This window comes from Salvelinus namaycush, chromosome 40 (assembly GCF_016432855.1).
Source record: "Salvelinus namaycush isolate Seneca chromosome 40, SaNama_1.0, whole genome shotgun sequence".
NCBI classification, from domain to species: domain Eukaryota; kingdom Metazoa; phylum Chordata; class Actinopteri; order Salmoniformes; family Salmonidae; genus Salvelinus; species Salvelinus namaycush.
The window spans coordinates 2,282,709-2,300,637 of record NC_052346.1 but is presented as its reverse complement, the minus strand read 5'-3'; the positions used below and the strand labels follow the sequence as shown (position 1 = coordinate 2,300,637).

The 17,929-nt window shown below is 43.2% G+C and overlaps 1 protein-coding gene across 1 annotated transcript in view; it reads right to left on the bottom strand.

Annotated features, from left to right (window-relative positions):
• The window catches only part of LOC120033168 (neural cell adhesion molecule 2-like), a 171,590-nt gene that overhangs the window by 47,230 nt on the left and 106,431 nt on the right, over nucleotides 1-17,929 (bottom strand). Inside the window, exons 7-12 of the mRNA XM_038979452.1 lie at nucleotides 13,674-13,843; nucleotides 10,669-10,814; nucleotides 6,816-6,966; nucleotides 3,414-3,601; nucleotides 3,019-3,115; nucleotides 227-400 (exon numbers count right to left, since the gene is read on the bottom strand). Coding sequence (XP_038835380.1) covers nucleotides 227-400; nucleotides 3,019-3,115; nucleotides 3,414-3,601; nucleotides 6,816-6,966; nucleotides 10,669-10,814; nucleotides 13,674-13,843 — 926 coding nt within the window. The remainder of the gene's footprint in view (nucleotides 1-226; nucleotides 401-3,018; nucleotides 3,116-3,413; nucleotides 3,602-6,815; nucleotides 6,967-10,668; nucleotides 10,815-13,673; nucleotides 13,844-17,929) is intronic.

Sequence of the window (17,929 nt, the reverse complement as noted above, 5' to 3'; positions counted from 1 at the left end):
CTAGAATGTCCGTACCATTGATGATGACGATTGTAAATTTTTATGACGATGATGATTGATGATGACAAAGATGGTGTTGAAGATGAAGATGATGACGAAAATTATGTCCCTTTTGATGTAGATGATGATGAATGAAAATAACAATGATGACGACATAACGACAGCGATAATGATTAAAATAGGGATAATGAAGATCAAAACAGAGGAAATAGGGAAACACACTCACTCTGGACACCATGAGACTTGACGTCTCTCCAGTCCTGCGAGCCCACTTCCTTGTAGTTGACCAGGTAGTGGCCAATGGGTACACCGCCATGTGAGTCGGGTTTCATGAATGTCACCGTGGCGATGCGCTGCGACACGGCCGACAAGCGCACCGAGTACGGGTTCGAGGGCACGTCTGGAAAAAAACAGAGAAATAGGTGTCACACTCATAACCGTCCCCCATTGAAACAACATACATCCAAACATCAGTTCCGGTAACCCTTCAGAAACATTACATTGACGTCTCTATTTGTTACGGAAACATAATATCGCTGGTGTGTCGTTATTGACAAATCAAAACTCTCACACGTGATACAAAGATGTCGCTATGGCAACTCAGGCTTATTGGGTTTTGCGATGCAGAATGCTTTGTGTTAACCCACACACAGTGTTCGGGCGAAGTTAAAAAAAGCCAAGGCCATTATATTTATCAGCGGTTGACTCAATCCCGTTATCACACAAACACTTCCCTTTTATCTGGTGGAGCCACGGGGCTTCGAGCAAATCAAAAGAAACCGTTGCTGTCCAACAGAGCCTCTCTTTTATAAGACCAGGAATACATTAAGGAGAGAGAGGACTTTCAGCACGGTTGTGGAGCTACACACAATCGGGCACACACATAGACACACAAGCATAAACGCAGAAACGTACACACTGATATGCAGCCTGCGCACGCACGCGCACGCGCACACACACACACACACACACACACACACACACACACACACACACACACAAAGGGAAACCATCTACCATATGGATAAAAGTTTGAGCTATGAAGGTCAATGTACGAAGCCTGATTCAACAACTGATTCTGAAAACCCAGCACAATGCCTTCTCAATAAGTGGTACACGTTGCTAAAGTTGAATAGTTACAATGCGTATCTAGCGACAAGTTATTATTTACACCTAAACTGTATTTCTTTCGATCTCTGTTGCGATATGACACAAAGTTAGAGTGGGAAGGGAGACAAATTGAACTCTTTGCTAACACTGTGGGTATAGGCAGTTCAAGGCTTCAGCGTCAATCCTTCACAGTCTTATATACACTGCATTTTAACTTGGCACAACCCCATAATATCTTGGGTAATACATCAGAGACCGTATTCACGATGCGTCTCAGAGTAGGAGTACTGATCTGATTTTGCCTTTGCCATAATGAATAAGAGGGTGGACCTGATCCTAGTTCAGCACTCCTACTCTGAGACACTTTGTGAATTCAGGCCCAAATCTTCTTAACATCAATAACATTTAAAATATCATTCAAGTTACATAAAGAGTTGCATAAGCTTGATCATGAATCAAGTGTTAGCATTTAGCGGGGTAATTGGCTGACAGGGTTGGCTCACAGTCTTCTATCTAGAGTTATTACACTAGAGTTTCCTCTCTCTTTAATGATCAGACTTTAAAACCAAATCAAACTGATGGGCGGGAGAGTGTGTGCGTGAAGGAATCGTTGTTTCATTTCATGGATCCCCAAACCTGGCGACACTCCATTCATTGCGAGAGAGAGGTGAAGAGTTCTGAATCTAAAATGAGCGAAGACTTGTGTGTGTGTGTGTGTGTGTGTGACAGATAGAGAGTTTATAAAGGTGTCTCTGTGTGTTTGAAGTGTGTGTTCCGACGTGTGTTCCGACGTGTGTGTGTGTGAATGCGGAAATGCATACGTATGTGGGTATGTGTGCGGAAGATGTCTCTTAAAACTACATCTTAAGTCCTTTTTCTCAGAATTCTACTTCTCAGAGGCCCTGTGTTTGAAGTAACTGAATCTGTACTAAAATGAATTGGACTGCGTTATTGTATATTAGCCTGCGCTATGCACCGTAAATTAGGGGGTACTTTAGTAAATTGGGGGAACTACTTTAAATCAGCGAGCACTATTTGAGATTAGTTTAGGCTAAATAGAGGTTGGGGGGGGGGGTTATGGTATTTACTGCCATGGAAATGGCAAATAAGGAGGTTATCAACAACAAAACAGAGTGAGAGGGGTGCAAAAAACAGTTAGTATCTTCCATCTGGGCAAGCATAAACGCACACACGTACATACAGTAATGTACACACTAATATGCAGCATACACACACACACACTAGAATAAATGCACGCATGCACACACACACACACACACACACACACACACACACACACACACACACACACACACACACACACACACACACAGACAGACACACAAAGGGAAGTTTGAGCTATGAAGGTCTGTGCACAAAGCCAGATTCAACAATTGATTCTCAAATCCAGCACATACTGTATCTTCCAAATAAGTCATACAAGTCGCTAAGGTTGAATAGTTATAATGTGTTTTATCTAAACATAAACTGTACTTAGGAGCTACAGTACATTAAATCAGTGAGAACCATTTTATATTAGGATAAATAGAGGTTGGGGGGAGTGGTTATGGAATCTACTACCATGGTAACAGCAAACAAGGAGGTTATCAACACCAAAAGAGAGTGAGAGGGGTGAAAAACAGTTGGAAGATACTATCTGGGCTTCCAGTGAAGTGACCCTTTGTTGCTTGGGGCAGCATTAGATATTTCATTGGTTGACTGCGGCGATATTTGGTTAATCATGCCACATGGATGATACATAGTTGGAACTATTTGGTTGATGGATGAACTTTGATATGTTGTTGTGCATGGTTTACTCGATTCAATGTGTACTGTATGATATCAAGGGAAAGTCCAATGTGCTATAATGGGGGGGGGGATTGGTTACTTTATGAGGCCAGCACTTACCTGCCTGGGCCAAGATGAACTCCTGGTATTTCGCTCCGATGTTGTTACGTGCCGTGCAGTTGTAGCGTCCGAAATCCCTGTCGGACACTGGGGTGACCTAGGGACAAACATTTGAGTGAGCACAAAGACCAGAGCTGAGTCAATACACCGACACTGGCATTACACGAAGTGAAGACTTTGGGTAACACTATATCAGCCAGTATAAAGCATTGTTTCTTTCATTCAGTCCTTTTTTACCAGGTAAGTTGGCAATGACCTAGGAAAGAGATGCAGAGGAGAGGAAAGGAGAGGAGATGAATAGACAACTTGGAAGCTGGGGATGATAAGGTGGCCATGATTTGTATTTCTGAAGTTAGACTGTTACCGGTGGGTGCCCTTTTCCTTCCTATACCCACCTCTAGCAGGGACTTGCCGTCGATAGTGTGGACACGTGTGTTGGCAGTGCCTTCGGCCGAGATGGTGAGGCGTTCTCTCCTCCATAGCATGGTGGCGGGCGGGTTGGACTTGACGTCACAGCTGATGTTCACCGGGTTGCCCTCCCACGAGTAAAAGATGGTTTGGTTGGTCTGGAACTTGGGCATGTCTATCCAAGACACAACGTGATTGGTCGGGTTAGCTTCCAAGTCATGCAAAACCAGGCAATTAAAAAATATATATAATCTGAGATGACCAAAATCCAATAAACGGGTTGTTGGGTTTACACATAATCACACAAAGGGAAAAGAGAGTGTCTCATGAATGCCTCAATACACTCTCCCTAAAGTTCAAAGGAAGCCTGAACTTATTGAAGACACCTCATGCTGGGCGAGAGATCTCCATTACGATACTCTTCCCGAGTGTGTGTGTGTCGTTGTGTGTTTGTGTGTGTGAATGTGTGAATCTGTGGTGCCGAGCTGGATGGGTGCTAATGAACGATCCACCCCACTGCATTGGGGGGTGGCGCTCGCCATCCCTGCTCGCCGCTGCACTCGCCCAGTAGTCAGTAGAGTGGCATTATGGTATGTTTTATGCTTGCTCGCAGTATTCCATTAGGGAGATTGATGCCTGGCGCTCTGTCACGAAGGAAGACGTGCCTCTACCTCCTCCTCTAGTCCCGCCACAGACTTAATAAATACGTTTATTAGCTCCGCTGCGACAGTTGGCTTAGCCCCCGCCGCATCTACGCTCAATCACACACCTCTTGGGGCTGTCATGTGTTGAGCGAGGGCGTGGTGGGTCACTGCTCTGAGGGTGTGGCACTGCCAAGGGTGGCTGGAGAAAAGTGAGGGCAGTGATGTCATGCATGCTCACCTCAAAGGATGCCATTTATAGCACGTTTGTTAGAAAAGACAGACACCTGGGGCTATGTAGTTCCTTGGTGCAATTGCACATCTACTTCGGAAATTATTACATGTATGTTTCATGCCATTAACCTTTTCACACGAGTTCCAAATACCTCTAACGGACGCCCTAGCGTGAGTTTATTTATGCGTGTGATATCATAATGCACTCATCATTCCAAAATGTGATTGTTACGCAACAGGACAGTTAACCTACGCTGCCCTAAAACCAAGGAACGCTGGCTGCTAATTATCTATTGGCTGTGTTTCAAATTGTCAATTTTTTATTATTTTCTAACTACAGTTTGGATTGAGGTGTGTTTCCGCCTCCTCATTAATTCACATAAGAAGTAGCCAATTTCACTGTTGCTGACAATATATCTTTGAGATATATATCTCTGAGCCGGACAAACTTCAATCTTCAACGAGAGCCCAAGCACCTCCCCAGTTTTTCCCCAGATCAAGTATGAAGACATAGCACATCTCTAGTCAGAACAGGCCTTGCACAGTTTCTGGCTGGCACCTGCATTGACCTTATTGTTGTTTATCACTTTGGACATGTGTGCATTCCTATCAAAGTAAGTACCTTATTTTTTGTATATCGTGTTGTCATTCCTATTGTAGCATACCATATGTATGGTTCATTATTGATTTACTGTTTTATTCACGTTTTCAAGTACTGGTGACAAATCATGCATTCCAATTCTTATATAGATTGTAATGGACACATACTTTAAAAGTAAAATACTTTTAAAAAGTTTTACTGATTATGATGAGCTAATGCTAAGCTAATTACCAGCTGTGTGTGGCACCATGTTTGTTGATTATCATACAATTCATACATTCTGGTTGCAAAGATGTTATAACAAAACGAGGTGCAGGTATAGTACACTCGACTGACTTATGGTGCTTCCAAGACAACTGGGACCTGGGAAAAATACGAGGTCAAATCATGACGTCAGTGATCTTCAGGTCAGAAACTATGGTACCTCAGGGTTGCCATCTCAGATCCCTCCAGGGGTTTTATTTCATTTCGCTTATAAACTTCTCCTGTGTTTTCCCCCTATGTATTGATAAATTCTCCATCATAGTAATATCTCCCCACAATACCTTCCCTCATTTCTACATCCCATGGACTTGAAACCCCCCCCAAAAATGTTATGAACCCGCCCACAAACCCCACTAAAATGGTTTCATCCCTGTCTAGCTTTCGCGCTACGGTTAGGCTAGACAGTAGGATTGTATTTGGGGTGATGATCTGTGATCTTTGTGATTTGTCAAAAACGATAAACGACTTGTCAAGTCATGTGCTCCGGTTCTTGTACATCGAAGATTTGTAATATGCTGAAAAGTGGACAAACTAAGTTCATATTTTTCAGGAAATGAGCAAAGCCATCTTTGACTATGTTTGTTTGCGTTTTATAGTGAATGGCATTCTGGGATTATGGAGTTTTCGCTTGTCAAACAAACAAACAAACATAGCTGCCATCATAAAGAATTTAGCTGCTGTTAGCTATTTTCTAAACAATATTACATTTCTCCCTTGTGTTCACCGGGGATGTGGTACATTGTAAACAAGTCTAGCTTTTAGGTCACTAACTTATGTTATTTTTTTGTCAGCACAACTTGTTATTTAGACTGGTTTATGGAGATTGGCTGTGGATGTGTTCTGTGTTATGTTTGGATGATGAAGTTCACATTTATCTTTTACAATAAAAGGTGAAGACCTTTATTTCCCATCAGTACAAAACATTGTTTAGATGTTTATTAGACAAAGATGCTGTTTAGACACGTTTATTGCATCAAATGTTCCGTTACTTCTGTTCCAAACACATATTTGCAATGGTACGCTGCAGGGACCACTCAACAACGATCACAAATATGTGACTGTACAAATCAAAGGGTTAAAGCACCATTGGATTGAATTGAACTGTGTTCTGAAATGAGATGGTGAGATCTTTAGCTTTAATCTTATTATTAAAGAGTACAGGAGGAAGCAGTTTTTTCAACAGGAAGTGTGTGTGTGTGTGTGTGTGTGTGTGTGTGTGTGTGTGTGTAATATGGGATAAATAATGCAGCAGGATATCCTCCTACTAATTAGCTTTCTGGGGGGCAGGCAACTCTGTTGTGATTATTCAAGCATTTGCTAAAAAGGGAACAGAAACAGTGTTCAACAATGGAATATTACAAGTCAGCAGCTTTGTGTGTGTGGTTTTGATGCTCTGCATGTGCAAACAAGTTGTATTGGTTTTAGATGAAATAATGAAAAAGCTTTTCCATTTACTTCCATTGTTCTCCAATAGAGAATATTATCTCTACTTCCGTTTGCTCCTCAATTCATGCACCTTGGTTAAAAAGTGAGGTAGCGGGTATGATCCATTCCCTTTGTGTGAATACTGTGCAGATGTGCAAACGTGTGTGTGTGTGTATACCTTATCAGCGCAGGCATGTGTGTTTTTGTTATCCAACTGTACTTACACTCTATATCGAGGAACATGCTCTTTTGGTGGCCCCCGATCCTGCTGAGGGCCTCACAGTCAAAACGTCCCAAGTCAGTAAGCTTCACCCCACTGATGGTCAACATGGACTTGCCATGGCGGCCCCGCACATCCATACGTCCATCTTGGCTCTGTGCACACACACATGCATAGGCACACACGCACACAAAATTTGAATTTTGAATTTATTGCATACTGTACATCTCATGTGAAGAATTTGCTTCATCCACTCCATCCATCCAGCCGGGGCGGCAGGTAGCCTAGTAGTTAGAGCGTTGGGCCAGTAACCGAAAGGTTGCTAGATCGAATCCCCGAGCTGACAAGGTCAAAATCTGTCGTTCTGCCTCTGAACAAGGCAGTTAATCCACTCTTCCTAGGCCGTCATTGCAAATAAGAATTTGTTCTTAATTGACTTGCCTGGTTAAATATATTGTTTTAATCCATACACTTTTTATCTGTTGACGTTTTACTTCATAACAACCTCACACACCTTCATAACCGTTAAACCCCCCTGACACTAAGTCAAACCAAGTATCTGATGTAAAATCAGTTTTACGACTCTGGCTAGGATTAATGTGATTGACTATCAATTGATTTGCAATAATTAGACAGGGAACTGTGAAGACAGATGGTCTCAATTTGAAGCCGAGGGTCAATTAGATTGGGAGCAGCAATCATTCCTTGTAATCATCAATGACACTTAACAAAGACAAACTAGCTCAGGGTGATCATCACTTACAAAGTAAATATTTTGGGTTCTTCAAATACTTTGAGAGTTTGATCAAGCCTGTCTGGAGTGCCAGATGGGCGGGGATTGCACTTTTGGGACTACTCCATTTTTATTTGAATATTTGAATGAAAACAAATACTATTTGAACACAGGTCTGCTAGCTGTGCGGACTCCCTAAGCAGATAGTGACTGCCATTGATTAATCAAGTGCTAGGGTTAGACACCAGCAGGACTTGGGCCCAGCACTCAGAAGACTGCAGTCGTAACACGCGGAGTTCCCATGCCAGGTCTAATTTGGCCTATAGATATCTCTCCCCCCTCTGGGACCTGTCTCTGTGTCATTTTCCTCCCTTCTCCTTCAGTCTTGAGCCCTGGTGTCTCCTGGGAGCTTGCCCCTGCAGTGTGCGGATGTGGCAGACTCACACAGACTCCGACGCCCACTCTATAGATCTCCCTAGACAATCGATGCATATACAGCTCATTTCTAGTGCTCCAATGCCAGCCCCAACGCCCCCTGTTAATGCCCATTATAATCCCTCAGTTGTATCAGCACTGACTGTGAAGTCTCTTGCAGTCATTTCAGATTGAAACAATCTCTTGCAGTCATTTCAGCTCACACAGTCTCTCGCTACTGCCAGGTTAAAGAGGCCTCCCTTTAAGGAGTGATAAAGGGTATAGTAAAGTTGGTTTGATCTCGGGTGAATCGTCACTTAGATTCAAGTTGGTTTGATCCTGTTTTTTCCTTGAACGTGATTATTTTTAATAAACTGGTGGTTGGCTATGAAAGTGGTGCTTTCAGTAACATGGTCACAGTGTCCTACTGCACATATACAGCAGGTGCCCTCCACATTCCATTTGAACAATTCAGGAGTGGAACTGACCATTGAATTTGGAATGAATATAAACGCTGTCAAATAAACAGGGGGGCAGAAAGTCAAATTTGCCAGAGGAAGAGAATGCTGACTCTGGGCTTTGTGCATTCTCTCTCGCTCTCTCTCCTATATTTGGGTTATTTATTCCCAGGTTCACCTGGCTGAGGAAGGGATGCTCTCTCTAGGGAGAAGGAGGGAGGCGATGGGGGGAGGAAAGGGAGGAGGCAGAGAGAGGGAGTGAGACACTAGCCTGTTTGATATGCAGTGCAGAGGAGCTGACATGGACAGGAGGCACTGCAGGAGCACACACTCAGACACAGCCGGAAGGAAGGAGAACGAGAGAGAGTATGAGACAGAAAGCTCACATAGCAAGAGGGAGACAAAGAGAGATAGGTAGAGAGAGAGAGAAAAAGAGAGAGAGAGGTAAAGGTAGGTGGAAGATGAAAGATGGAGAGCAGAGCAGATCATTGGAAGTCCTCTCCATCTGATGTGGACGGAACATGCCCTCCTACACCCTGCAATGATCACACACGATCTTAAATAAGATATCTCCAAAGCTGAACTCCAAGTAAGCCCATACGAACTTCTCCGATGGTATTAGTGCTGGCTCTGGATCAGTTAAAAGAAGACGCCACATCTTTCCTTATCCTCTTTCTTCAGTAAAGATACAGTGGCTGTGCCTGTTGCCCTTGGGAGTGCCGGCTTGCTGTAAGACCTTATTAAGCTGCCGTGAATGGGGAGCTGCTGTAGCTCGCTGCTAGTGCTATCATAACCTCGCCAGTGGCATTGAGATGAGAAAACAGGTAAACAGAAACCCACAATGCTCTGTTACTACGTAGCATTGACTTTCAACCAGCGTACACTGTTTCTCAACTAGTTTGCTGGGTTTGTATGTGCTTCAATGAGAAACAAATATGCTCACGACAGCAAAAAGGAGACAGAAACAAAACAATGCTCTTGCTACATTACCCCGACGTAAAGTAGCGGCGTTACGTTTTGTGATACTGGATAAGAGAATAGAGAGCAGCGTGCTGGCTGTGTCTGGATATGCAGATGTAAATTGAAAGAAGAGGCGAGTAGCTTTACACCTAATGCCCATGGCCATCAATCAAGGCAGCAATATACACAAAGCCCTGTTTGTTCTTTCCCATACATTTAGGTGTGTTGCTCGGCGCTCACATTTCCATAATTGCATTTGCCTCGGAGCGCGAAGAAGTATTTACTCTCATTCAGTGCCTTGATTTATAAAGCCGAGCGGTTTGTGCCAACGCACACATTCATTTATCTCAGCCATTGACCTTTTTCCCGTGGAAAGTGGAAGCCATCTTTGCTAATGCAGCGCCTCTCGAAAAGCATTAGTGCTCGGCGCCTACTGAGACAATGACAGAAAAAACACAGGGTAGCTGTCTGTTTACTCTTAGCCATGTTGAGAGCATTTCTTTAACCTCTGTCTGTTGAGGCACAATGTATGCTCCGAGAATCTCAGAGATGAATGTCGTGACCAACATGGGTCATCAATGGCATCCAACCTTGATACACTGAGTATAACTAATCTTTGGATGAGGTAGGTTACCCTATGGCCTACCTTTCTCTCTTTGTTAAGTAACACAATGAACAATCTTTTACTTCATATATACTGTACCTTATTGCATGGTGGATATAACGTAGTGCCTCTAAAGAACCCTAGGAAGGAGATGTTGGAATTACTGGGCCCACAAAACGTATAGTCAAAAAATGTCCGTGCTGAGAACTACTCTATGACGCGGTCACATCCATCTTCAAAGATGAGCATTCTCCTCAGATATGTTCTTTGTTAATACCGGGCAACTGTCTGTGCAAGAAATAAGTGGTGAGAGAGGGTTGAGGAAAGTACTTTGTGTGACTGTAGGCAGTATGAAGTGGAAGATGGAGAGTAAAAGCAGGGACAACGGGGTTACTCTGTCTGTCTGTCTGTCTGTCTGTCTGTCTGTCTGTCTGTCTGTCTGTCTGTCTGTCTGTCTGTCTGTCTGTCTGTCTGTCTGTCTGTCTGTCTGTCTGTCTGTCTGTCTGTCTGTCTGTCTGTCTGTCTGTCTGTACGCAAGCATGCCTGTGTGTGTGAGCATGTGCGTGCTTGCTTGCGTGTGACTGTGCTTGTCTAGAGAAGGTGAACTGGGTACCAGTAGAGTGCAACAGTAGGCAACATACAATGAAAAAGGGGGCGGAAGTAAGAGCAGGGGACAGCCCAGTGTTACCTTGTCTCTGTCGGTGAAGCTCCGACCATCGTTGGCTCTCCTCCAGGAGATCTCAGGCAGCGGCTCCCCCTCGGCCACGCAGGAGATCATGGCGGCGCTGCCCTCTACCGCCGTCACGTTACGCAGCTGGGTGATGTGTGGCTGGACTGGAGGGACAGAGAGAGAAAGAGATAGATTGAAAGGAGAGGTAGGGAGAAGGGGGGAGAGAGTCCAAGATAGATGCAGGAGAGAGAAATAGAGAGAGGGAGAGGAGGAGAGACCAAGAGAGATAGAGGAAAGAGAGGGTGGATGAAAGAGATAAAGAGAGAGATAGGGATGAAGAGTGAAAGGAAGAAAGACAGAGATAGGGAGAAAGAGAAAGACAATAATTTAAGACAGGAGACACCGAGGGCTAGCACCAGGTATTGGAAGATGGACAACTTTGGGCTTGACTATTGAGGCCATACGATCTCAATCTACTGTTCAGAATCATACTTTTCTATTTCTGAAAGTAGAGTTGTGCATCGCAGTTTATAGCCTTGAGACAAAGTAATCCTTACATTTGAGTCCACACCATGCCCAGACAGACAACCAGACAACCACTACTTTGAGTTAAGTCTCCCTACTCCCTCACATCCTCTTTCTCACAATATCTTTACTTCTCCACTTTCTCTTCAACAGACGTTTTTTCCTCTTTCATATATTCTTTATATACAGTCTATTTAATTCCTTCTGTGGATCCTCTGGCTTCTTAACAGACGCAGCATTATGCTGGCTGGCTGCCGATGGGGGTGTTTAGCGACGAGACACGCGGTGTACAGACAAACCCTTTTTTGATGCTGAGCGCCCTCGATAAGAAGCAATAAGGAGCGTGGCTCCACGGCGGTGGCGTAGAGGTCCGCTCACCATTGGTCTCCGGCGGATAAACCACTCTCTCAGACATGGCTGTCTAAGCTAGCGCCCAAACGCCACGCGTGTCATGGGCAAATAGTGTGCAATATGAATCATGTATACATTTTTTTTTTTTTTTTTACACAACATGTACAAGTAAAGTAGGGACGGCTGTAAAGCTGTGAAGAAATGCACAACCTTTATAACAGATGGTAAATTCTGTGCAAGTGTGTCTTCTCCTTTACAGATGAATAATTGATCAGTGGAGCAAGCTGAAGATGAAAAGATATTAAGCGACTCTTGGTAGCACAATGAAAGTTTGTTTTATGGTAAACATTTTGCCAATACCTTCATCAAGGTCTTCTCTTATACACATTCTTGTGTAAAAAATAAGCTTTTGCTTCAAGTTTTTTAACATGAAGACTAGATTCCCATTTCAATCTAGCCTATGTATATATATATATTTTGATGTTTCATGGTAGTCCAGATGTTGGCCAGTGCAGTTGCTTCGGGTGACACCAAACGCAAGAGGCCATAAAAATTCAACCCTGTGAAACACCAAGAAATGTGGCATAAACTCTCAATGGCAAATCCCTCTTCTCTTCATCTCCTGCTCTCTCAACTTGCAGGGGTAATAAAACTCTTACAACTGTGTTTCTCCGCTGCACTTTGCAAAACAAAACTCAAGCTCTCCGCTATCTTCTTAATTTAAATATGCATTTTGAAAACCAACCGGAGCCTGGGCCTTGAAAAGATCTTGATGACTAGAGCATAAATCTCCATACATTTTCATAAAGAGGAAAGAGCTCCATCGGAATAATCAGGGAGGAAATATACTGGCAGCTTTATGAAAATATAAATTGAAACTTTTATGAACAGGGTGTCACCGATTCTACAATAAATTAGTTGTATTTTTTCCCCCCGTCTGGAATTGTATTAGATTCAAGTTGTTGGATGATTGGTTGAGGTAGTGGCTGCATGATGAAAGTTTTCCTCTGAAATAATAGTTTTCCTTGGTGAATAGGAATTGGCTGTTTGTAGCGCTCAAGACAAAACACCTTATATTCAAATCAATTTGTATTAATATTCATAGACACACATGAGGTCACGTAAGTTCAAGGACTGTACACTCACTAGAAACACCCAGCAACACCACAGATAGAACGATGAGCCAGATATTTCACCGGATGTGTAAGTGTGATGCATCTGGTTGGCGTTTCTACTCAATACCAAATATGGTGATGAGAGGAATCCCAGTGGCCGGCAGTGGGAGAAGATGGATTTTGGCCAACATTATGCAAATGTTCTCATCAATGAAACAGTTCTGCTCCCAAAACTATCATCTGTTTTCGAACAGAGTGGACTAAGTTTTGTCGATTTTACCCTTACCCAAAGTGAAAAAAGGGGTGAATATAGTTATTACACACACGCACTTCACAGAGTAGGCGTTCCCCCTAACTGAAATATGAGAATACATTCTAGAACACTCGTGCTTGGTTCTGCCCCTCTCCATGTTTGTTCTGCCCACTATGACGAATTTGACCCATTGGAAACGACAGGCTGTGGTCCATCTTGGGTTATTTATAAAAATCTTTGGTAATACTCAGGAATATGTAGCTTATGTTGCTTTTAACGCACAGGAAACATGTAGATTCTAATAGTGCCTCTTGCCTATGGCGGAACATGCAGTTTTTGGCTCTAAAGACCCGCCGTCTTTCATTCGAATCCATACGGATTTTTATTCATAGAGAGACGTGCAAAAGGTCAAAGACTATACACTCTCTAGGAACATCAAGGAATACACAGTAATCATGTTAAAAGCTTTCTACAGTGCCTACAGCCTAAAAATCTAAAGAAAAACGAATTGAAAAGTAACTGAGCAAAAGTAAATTGGGATGTTAAAATGACCAATTCTTGGCCCAATTACGGTTTTCTGGTCGAAGCAACATCAAATAACTATATAAAATCCAGGTAGCAATGTGTTTTTCATGACGACATCAAGCCGGCTGATAAGGACATTATATTTCGGTTGAAATTATTAAATGCGACGTGAGACCATTTGACATGTTTACTTCAATTTGAGAATGTCATAACATAAGTATGGATGCCCATGAAGGACATGCTGCTACACTCACCGAACACTTTGAGGAAGAGCTCCCTCTCCTCCGCCCCGGCCTTGTTGGTGGCTCGGCAGGTATAGCTGCCCCCGTCCCCTTGGATGATGTTGCGGATGGTCAGGGTACTCCTGCCTCCCTCCATGGTGTTGAGGACATACTGCTCCGACCTCTCCAACCGCTGGCCCTTCCTGTGTACAGAGAGACAGATTGGGCTCCTGAGTGGCGCAGCGGTCTAAGGCACTGCATCTCAGTGCTAGAGGCATCACTACAGACCCTGGTTCAATTCCAGGCTGTATCACTACCGGCCGTCATTGGGAGTCCCATAGGGCGGCGCACAATTGGCCCAGCGTCGTCCGGGTTAGGGTTTGGCCGGCATGGGCCATCGTTGTAAATAAGAATTTGTTGTGAACTGACTTGCCTAATTAAATAAAGGTTAAAAAAACAATACATATAAAAAACAAATAGGATAGGGGTGCACAACCAATTCAACTACACACACACATGCAAACATAGAGATAAAACACTCACAAGACACACACGTCCACCACAACCACCCATCCCCTCCCTTGATATGATAAACATACAATAGCTTTACTGCATTTAAAAATAAATTGTTTGTCACACGCACACACCCCCCACCCCCCATACACATTATAATGGTGTTAAAACTACATCTCTCAAGGAAAGAGAGAGCAAGAGAGAGAGGAGGATAATTGAAAGTGGACTGCGAGAAACATTGAAGTATAGTAATAAGGCTGGAGGGAGCCAGGGAGGAAATTAAGAACGGTGTGTGTGTGTGTGTGTGTGTGTGTGTGTGTGTGTGTGTGTGTGTGTGTGTGTGTGTGTGTGTGTGTGTGTGTGTGTGTGTGTGTGTGTGTGTGTGTGTGTGTACGTACAAGCTGGTCTATGCACAGGAAATTACACTGACCGTATCAGAGTCTATGAATGACTGAAAGCAGGCACAGCCAGCCAGCCAGGTGGAAACACCACAACAGGAAATGTAACTGAGGGAGGAGGGGAAGGGGGAGGAGTGAGCGAAAGAAGAAGAGAAAGGTGTTCTCTAGCTCTTTCCTACCAGAATGGTTAGTAGTGCAGTCTTGGGGTTATGGTTATGGCGGCACAGTGGTCAGATTGCAGATGTTGATGAAGAGGACACAACGGTCATAGTAGAGTTGTAGTCAGAGTTGAGTTGTGGTCAGTGATGACCTGTGGTCGGCGTGTGGAGTGATGATCAAAGTGTTAGGGTGAAGCTGCAGTCAGGGTGGAGTTACGGTCAGGGTTGAGTTGTGTGGAGTAGTGTTCAATGTGGAACAGAGAGGACAGTGCACTCTTAGACAAAAAGGTACCAAAAGGGTTATTCGGCTGTTCCCATAGGATAAACTATTTTGGTTCCAGTTAGGACCCTTTTTGGTTCCAGGTAGAACCCTTTTTGGTTCCATGCAGAACCCTGGGTTTTACATGGAGCCCAAAGGAGTTTTACCTGCAACCAAAAAGGGTACTTCAAAGAGTGAACAGCCGAAGAACCCTTGATAGCATCTTTTTTTCTAAGAGTGTACGATGACGTGATCTCAGGATGGTTAAAAACCAGAGCTTTCTAAACCATTTGTTTGAGCTCAATACAGTGTGACAGTCTACATGGAGCAATTAGACAAGCCAGTATTGCAAGGCGAGGCACATCGAGATATCATTTTCACAGGATAAACATAGATTTAACATTTCAATTGCTTTCTGTAATTACATGGCCAATTATAACGCCATCTCTCCCATTGATAGAAAAGCTATTACAAGAGTGAATTTGAGGCGGAGGAACAAAAACAATGTAAAGTCAAAATCCTTCCCACAGCCACTCCAAAGGTTATATGCATGGCACAGTTTAGACTTTTCTTCTGAAAGTTGAAAATGAACTTTGACATGTACACAACATTCCTTCCACACAACTGTATTAGTGTTTGATAGAGCAGTATATATATGAAAGTACATTTGGGATACCTCCGTAAGATTCCCAAATCTCTCCTCAAGTATCTCTAGCCACTTCAATTATTACATTACACCTGTAACTTTTTGGCGTTTGTTCTGCCCTCTTCACAGGAAGACAACAACCCCCCTCTCTCTTTCCAGATCTGTGTTTCTCGCCCCCAGCCTTTCCCACGTTGGGCCTTGGTTTTCAAACTGAAGTGGTCAACCCACACAGTGTGGTGAAGAAGGCGCAACAGCACCTCTTCAACCTCAGGAGGCTAAAGAAATGTGGCTTAACACCTAAAACCCTCGCAAACTTTAACAGTTGAGAGCACTCGGTCAGGCTGTATCATCGCCTGGTACGGCAACTGCACCACCAAAAACCGCAAAGCTCTCCAGAGGGTGAGGCAGTCTGCCCAACGCATTACCGGGGGCAAACTTCCCGCCCTCCTGGACACCTACAGCACCCGATACCATAGGAAGGACATCAACCACCCGAGCCACTGCCCGTTCACCCCACTATCATCCAGAAAGCGAGGTCAGTACAGGTGCATCAAAGATGGGACCGAGAGACTGAAAAACAGCTTCTATCTCAAGGTTATCAGACTGCAAAACAGCCATCGCTAGCACATCAGAGGCAGTTGCCTGCAGACATAGATTAGGAATCACTGGCCACTTTTAGAAATGGATCACTAGCCACTTTAATAATGTTTCCGTATCTAGCATTACTCATCTCAAATGTATAAACTGCACTCCACACTATTCTACGTAGTCACTTTTAAATTGTGTTTACATATTGCATCACCCATCTCACATGTACAGTTGAAGTCGGAAGTTTACATACACTTATGTTGGAGTCATAAAAACTCGTTTTTCAACCACTCCACAAAATTCACCCAACTTATTGCGGGAAGCTTGTGGAAGGCTACCCAAAACGTTTGACCCAAGTTAAACAATTTAAAGGCAATGCTACCAAATACTAATTGAGTGTATTTAAACTTCTGACCCACTGGGAATGTGAATGAAGAAATAAATCATTCTCTCTACTATTATTCTGACATTTCACATTCTTAAAATAAAGTGGTGATCCTAACTGACCTAAGACAGGGAATTTTTTAATGTGAGGAATTGTGAAAAACAGTTTAAATGTATTTGGCTAAGGTGTACGTAAACTTCTGACTTCAAATGTATATACTGTATTCTATACTACACTACTGACTGTTAAACAGCCATCTCCAGCACATCAGAGACTGCTGCCTATAGACATAGATTAGGAAACACTTGCCACTTTTAGAAATGGATCACTAGCCACTTTAATAATGTCTCCGTATCTTGCATTACTCATCTCATATGTATATACTGTATTCTATTCTATGCCACTGTATGTTAGTCTGATGGCGCTCTGACATACACCACCGTTCAAAAGTTTGGGGTCACTTAGAAATGTCCTTGTTTTTGAAAGAAAATAACATCAAATTAATCAGAAATACAGTGTAGACATTGTTAATGACTATTGTAGTTGGAAACGGCTGATTTTTAATGGAATATCTACATAGGCGTACAGAGGCCTATTATCAGCAACCATCACTCCTGTGTTCCAATGTCACATTGTGTTTAGCTAATCCAAGTTTATAATTTTAAAAGGCTAATTGATCATTAGAAAACCTTTTTTGCAATTATGTTAGCACAACTTGAAAACTGTTGTTTTGATTTAAGAAGCAATAAAACTGGCCTTCTTTAGACTAGTTGAGTATCTGGAGCATCAGCATTTGTGGGTTCAATTACAGGCTTAAAATGGCCAGAAACAAAGACCTTTCTTCTTAAACTCGTCAGTCTATTCTTGTTCTGAGAAATGAAGGCTATTCCATGTGAGAAATTGCCAAAACTGAAGATCTCGTACAACGCTGTGTACTACTCCCTTCACAGAGCAAACTGGCTCTAACCAGAATAGAAAGAGGAGTGGGAGACCCCGGTGCACAACCAAGTAAGAAGACAAGTACATTTGAGTGTCTAGTTTGAAAAAGTACTCAACTGGCAGCTTCATTAAATAGTACCCGCAAAACATCAGTCTCAACGTCAACAGTGAAGAGACGACTCCGGGATGCTGGTCTTCTAGGCAGAGTTGCAAAGAAAAAGCCATATCTCAGACTGGCCAATAAAAAGAAAAGATTAAGATGGGCAAAAGAACACAGACACTGGACAGAGGAACTCTGCCTAGAATGACAGCATCCCGGAGTCGCCTCTTCACTGTCATTAACTCCACACAGTTAACAAAAAGTTAATTTGATCACTCTTTTGTTGCTGAGAATTTTCCTGCG